At 52.4% G+C, this 6,000-nt stretch overlaps 3 protein-coding genes across 3 annotated transcripts; 2 read left to right on the top strand and 1 right to left on the bottom strand.

Annotated features, from left to right (window-relative positions):
* Window positions 1-898: 898 nt before the first annotated feature.
* Window positions 899-1,481, top strand: ASPACDRAFT_41520 (thioredoxin family protein; the record flags this gene model as incomplete). Its single annotated transcript, XM_020200951.1, has 3 exons — window positions 899-941; window positions 1,008-1,083; window positions 1,190-1,481. 3 exons carry the CDS (start codon window positions 899-901, stop codon window positions 1,479-1,481), a joined length of 411 nt encoding a protein of 136 aa, XP_020057595.1.
* A 261-nt stretch (window positions 1,482-1,742) lies between these two features.
* ASPACDRAFT_51175 (A4/G1 family peptidase) lies at window positions 1,743-2,582 on the bottom strand (the record flags this gene model as incomplete). The annotated part of the gene is made up of 2 exons (XM_020202440.1): window positions 1,743-2,443; window positions 2,474-2,582. 2 exons carry the CDS (start codon window positions 2,580-2,582, stop codon window positions 1,743-1,745), a joined length of 810 nt encoding a protein of 269 aa, XP_020057594.1.
* Window positions 2,583-4,291: 1,709 nt separating this feature from the next.
* Window positions 4,292-5,887, top strand: ASPACDRAFT_41518 (homoserine O-acetyltransferase family protein; the record flags this gene model as incomplete). The annotated part of the gene is made up of 1 exon (XM_020200950.1): window positions 4,292-5,887. The coding sequence occupies one exon, from the start codon at window positions 4,292-4,294 to the stop codon at window positions 5,885-5,887; it is 1,596 nt and encodes a 531-aa protein (XP_020057593.1).
* Window positions 5,888-6,000: the final 113 nt, after the last annotated feature.

Raw genomic sequence — 6,000 nt, 5'->3', positions numbered from 1 at the left:
CGAAGTCTCCGGAGTCAATGNGAACTGCATTATCATATATCATCAAAGGCTGCGAAATCGCGTTAAACAGGGCAGCCTTACTTGAACAGGAAAATCATGATTTACGGGCTGCAGACGAACACCAGACTAAGAAGAGGAAACGAAGTAATCGCCAATTGGCAGGCCTCGAAGGAGCTACAGTTCATGAAGCTATACAGCTTTTTCGCCGGGCTCGTGAGGAAGATGAAGCCTTGGGAATCCAACGGGCTGATTCTGCGGCCGGCGAGGAACAGCCTCGCCGGCGCGCGCCACCTCGCTGTTCTTCGTGTAATAAAGTTGGTCATATACGGACATGGTGTCCAGCAAGAGTAAAACACCAAGAAGAGGCAATTTGAACGGTGTAAAAAGGTTGATATTTGACTTCAAATTTGTATATAAAGCAGAATTACGAGTTGGGCGTTCCACTCGCTTGCGCGTTCCGCTCGCTTACCGATTACGTTAACTAATTAGCTGACTAATATCAAATCGGGCGAAAGTGTCCTTGACCGCCGGGGCTGATATCTTTCTGCCATACGAAAGTCCACCGCCTGCCATAAGAGACCAGAGGCATGCTCGGTCATTGCATGAAGACAGTCGCGCCACCTTCCATGATTCCTCCTGTACGTGTATGTTTTCTATTGTCTTCTCTGGATCCTTAGCTTAAGAGCATAAGTTTATCTTTTATAGTTAATGATCGTCTTCTAATATCTAATCATTTAACGACGTATTTCCCGCCCCACCGCGGAGAACTAATACGGGTTCCTTCGATAGCCGAGGCGGCATTGTCTGGATCACGTCTTATCTTCCCCGAGTCCTCTCACCGCGCGCCATCTAAATCCGTCCGCAACCTCTCTCTTTTTCCCTCTTTCCTCACCCGACCATGGACTTCACGCGTATCATTATCTTACTCACCTTCTGGTTCCGTACGTATGAATCTCACGCTTCCCCGCTCAGTTTTCCAACCTGCTAACCCACACTGCCTGCTCCAGTTTTCCGTCTCATCAAAAGCCGCTTCTTTCCCGATAAACCCATCATGGCTCACGGCAAAGTTATCGAGGTTGACAAGTATGCGCATTTTCCCGCCCTCTATTTTCACCACGAATATAGACCTCCGCAAACATCCCAAATGCGATTTTGGAAATACTAACTCGATCTCCTTCTACAACAACAGCCCGGTCATCTTCAAGGCCCTGACCTCGTCCGGCCCGGTCGTGGTCGACTTCTTCGCGACCTGGTGCGGTCCCTGCAAGGCCGTTGCCCCTCAGATCGGCAAGCTGAGCGAGACCTACACCAACGTCCGGTTCATCCAGGTCGATGTCGACAAGGTGCGCTCCGTGGCGCAGGAGCTGCAGGTCCGCGCCATGCCGACTTTCGTTCTGTACAAGGATGGCAAGTTGCTGGACAAGCGCGTGGTGGGTGGGAATGTGCGGGAGTTGGAGGAGGCTATCAAGAGCATTGCTTAGATGTTCCTGGTGTTAGGGTTCTTTCGGAGCCGTCGTGAGGTGCAGAGCGAGTATATATGATTTCGCATCAAGCCCTTATGTTGGTTATTATGATTTATCATTATCCCGGGAATTGCAGAGGACACCTCGTCGAGCGACTTTTCAAACAAATCTGAACTTTCATAAATAAGCCATAGCTATGGTCAATACATACAACCAGGATCATCAGATAAGAACGCCACGTGAAACAGAAATGGCTAGCATGCAATGGCCTTTAGGGAATCATCCTATGTAGGTAACGCTGAACTTCGTGTCGCTCTGTACATCCACCTCCGTCAACACTTGATCATTCTGCTTCAGCTCAATGACCGTCCCATCCTGGACACCCACGGTCTGGCCCCCGCCCTGGGCCTGCGCGCCGGTGAACGTGACCGTGCCGAAGTCTGTGAGCGCAACCTGTTCATCCCCCGCCTGGAAATCCTCGACGATCCAGTCCGCATTCTGGCCCGCCAGGGTGGCCGTCGCTGCAGGGGCGGAAATCGTCTGCGTCGCCTTCTCGCCGGTGGACTTGTTCTCGATGATGGCCACCCCCTTGCTGGGCGAGAGGGCCTGGACCTTGGCCACGATGGTATCCCCGGGGCTCACGGAGAGATCGAAGTCGTACGCGTAGTCTGGGTACCACTCGTACCAGGCATCGCCGGAGATCTTGCCGTTCTGGACGTAGAAATCCACCCCAGTCTGGAGGATGGCGGCGTTGTACGTGTCGCCGTCGATGCCGACCCAGGCGGAGCCGGCCTGCGTGCCGCGGCTGCTGACTGCAGCGGTGGGCTTGGGGACCTGAAAGGTCGCGCTGACAGCTGTGTACGGACCTGAGGTGGGCGGTTCCTCTCGCACGATGCCGGCCCAATTGCTGCTGTATGTGACGTGAGATGTGTTTGGGGATGAAGCCACTTCCTCTCGGTGGTTGCTCTTGGGGTCTGATTCTGAAGGGTGTGGCTGTAGGGGACGCGAACCACGAGCCATGGACCGGGCTTGCATGCGCTCTGCTAGCCCACTGCGAGGAGCTGCTAGGACGCCACTAGCCAGGCAGGTGGTGACTAGAATGGGGGCTAAGAGCTTCATGATGGTTGGGCTAGTTTGTTGTAGTGGTGAGATGGTGTTGGCGAGAGGCGGGATCCGAAGTAGAAGCTTGACGCCTTTCTGGCCAGAGACGACGTCCAGTGATCTTATATTGTGCTCGAGGACTTGTCATGGTCGCATGCGGATAGCCCCAATCACTCTATGTCTGGATTAGGAAATCATAGACCCCGCGATCTAATCATACGGATCGAATCCATGGTCGTGTGTATGTCATCCCCAAGGGGAAAAGTCAAATTCATGCCAGGTACAAGGCTTTAAAGGACGATAATGGTCATGCCCCCGGACCACGAGGTCCAGTACCTCGAAACGGCTGTATCCTATTCCATAGAGGGGTGACAGAGGAACCATGATCTAAGCTTTGGTGATGATCGATTCCGAGAGCATGTGGTTTCATGTCGATGATAACCTTTGTTCAAACAAGATTCAGACTGGCAATGATGTCAGAAACTTGAGGGCATAGCTTGTAGTGTCGCACATGTAGATTCCCAGCATCGAAGCCCGTATGCGTCTTAGTCCTTGAGTTGAATATCGAGTACAAGAATCCGAGGACCGTCACTCCATCTGAAGCCTCTCAGAAGGCAGCCTAATCAACTTATCGGCACATTTTCATGGTCCAAGCCGAAGACAGTAGGTAACGAGTGCAGTATTCCCAATCGGGCACATACCTCACATGCCAAGAGACGCAACCAACATTCCAGCCCTAGCGTGTCCGCTCCACAGCTGCAAGCGACATTTCGAATGACCTGGTCACCTTTCAGCGCCGATTCAAGACCTCAGGGTCCAGCCTTCAAGTAATCAGTAGTCCTATCCACGGCGAGTGCGTCATACGTCATACGCGCCCTGTTGCCGGCACCAACCCAGTGCCCACAGTGAATGGCCTTATGACAAGTCTGGTTGACATAGGAAGAATGTTAATTAAGGCTATAGGGACAATGCTCGGAAGACAAAAATTTTCAGAGCATTGTGTTTGCAGACAGCATTGTGATTCAAGAGTAAGCTTAAGCAGTCAACTAGCCGGCAAAATGATCAGGCGGGCATGCCCCAAGCGATCGATATTATGACGGAATGGCGGAAGTCGTGTAGGACGCGCAAGTGAGAAGCTGCTGCTTCCCCGATCATGCGTAGCTCTGAATGCAGCCTAAGGAGGTGAGTGGTAAGCCGTTTGTTGTTGATCAAGCGGTGGTGTGGGCTTCGACAAAATAGTATAGATGATCACCCGCGGGGACTTGCGCCGGACGTGCAGGGGTCGTATGCAGCGACAGGTCGGAGTCTGGACTGGAAGCTTGAGGCTGTGGGGTCCAGACCTGCTCCAGCCCCGGCGACAGGTGGCTCAGTTGCGAACCTAACCATGCGGGCTGATGTTGCAGAGCTGAGTGATACTCATACCTAAGGCATCGCAGTTGCGGAGTGACCTTTTAGTTATCCCCGGTAAATTTACTTTATCCTTATCGCAAAACCGTTATCGGCTCTAATAGGATTATATAATGTGTTCGAGTTTGGTCTGTGAACCAATCAGAAGCACAGTAAATGACGCCATGGGTGCATGGCTGACAATTACAGCCTGAGGCCGCCACGTCCGCATGTGACATATGTTAAAACACCCGGCCGAGTCACCGATCGATCATCCCGCGACATTCGCATCGCTATCATTTTTACGTCCCTGTGGTATTGAGGCTCGTCTTCGGGTCATAATGAGCCCATCAGGAATGGCGTCCTCAGTTCCTCGAGTGTCAAGGGTCGTACGATCATTGACTCAGCGCAACAGCCTCCCAACAGCGACTACCACACGTCCGGTTGTTCGAATCAGCCCACTATTTCACTCTCGGGCCTTACATCAAGCTCCTCAGCGCAAGTCACAACCGGCTACTGCGCAATCCAGTTTACGAGACTCGTCCAATCCTGCTCTTTCCTTTCCATGCCTCGATGCCCAGGAAGCCAAATCTGCCCAGCTATCCGCGCGGTCGCTTGAATCCGGGCCTGAACCTTCATACACTACTGGTCACCATGAGCAATTTCACTGCGAAGATCCGATTCTTCTCGACTGGGGTGGTGTGCTCCGCGAATTTGACATCGCGTACGAAACTTGGGGTCAATTAAACGCCGACAAGAGCAATGCCATTCTGTTACACACCGGCCTTTCAGCATCGAGTCACGCACACAGCACCGAAGCTAACCCGAAGCCGGGCTGGTGGGAAAAGTTCATCGGTCCCGGTAGGCCTCTTGACACGAACAAACACTTCATTATTTGCACAAATGTCATCGGAGGTTGTTACGGAAGTACTGGACCCTCGACAATTGACCCTTCCGACGGCAAGAGATATGCCACTCGATTCCCCATCCTCACGATTGAGGATATGGTACGGGCACAGTTCCGCCTTCTGGATTCACTAGGCATTCAAAAGTTGTATGCATCTGTTGGATCCAGTATGGGCGGGATGCAGAGTCTTGCTGCCGGTGTCCTTTTTCCGGAGCGCATTGACAAAGTTGTCAGCATTAGCGGATGCGCACGGAGCCACCCCTACAGCATTGCCATGAGGCACACACAACGTCAAGTGCTGATGATGGATCCGAAGTGGGCCCGAGGCTTCTATTATGACTCCGTCCCCCCTCATTCGGGAATGAAGCTCGCTCGAGAGATTGCCACTGTGACTTACCGCAGTGGTCCCGAATGGGAAATGCGGTTCGGACGCAAGCGCGCAGATCCCAGCAAGCAGCCCGCTCTCTGTCCGGATTTCTTGATTGAGACGTACCTTGATCATGCCGGAGAGAAATTCTGTCTGGAGTATGATCCGAACAGTCTGCTTTATGTGTCGAAAGCCATGGACTTGTTTGATTTAGGCTATGCCCATCAAGCAGAGACTCAGCAGCGGAGAGCCGCCAACGAAATTAAGATCGCTGAGGGCGGTAGCGATGCTCAAGAAAACAATATCACCTGCAGCTTGACTCTTCCCGCGAAGCCGTATGAAGAGCAACCATCTCAGACTGCGTCAACGCCTTCTATGGACCAAGCTGTCACCGATGGTGGAAAGGGGCCGGATACGCCCCCACAAGATTTGGTCCGTGGACTTGCACCGTTGAAGAACCACCCAGTCTTGGTGATTGGCGTCGCCAGTGATATTCTCTTTCCGGCCTGGCAACAACGCGAAATCGCAGAGACGCTTCGCGCAACAGGAAACCAAACTGTTGAGCATATTGAGCTGGGAGAGGATGTGTCACATTTCGGGCATGATACCTTCCTGCTTGATCTGAAGAATATTGGAGGTGCCGTGGAAAAGTTTTTGCAGTAGAAGCGGAAGCAAAGCGGAAGTGGTGGGATTTTCCATGCATGTACATTTATTTGCATTTGAGGTCATCATCCCATTACACATTCAGCTGATTTGACCTCCATCAGTGTCAACAA

The sequence above is a fragment of the Aspergillus aculeatus genome (assembly GCF_001890905.1).
Source record: "Aspergillus aculeatus ATCC 16872 unplaced genomic scaffold ASPACscaffold_5, whole genome shotgun sequence".
NCBI classification, from domain to species: domain Eukaryota; kingdom Fungi; phylum Ascomycota; class Eurotiomycetes; order Eurotiales; family Aspergillaceae; genus Aspergillus; species Aspergillus aculeatus.
The sequence above is the reverse complement of the archived record's forward strand: the minus strand, read 5'-3'. Positions and strand labels throughout refer to the sequence as shown.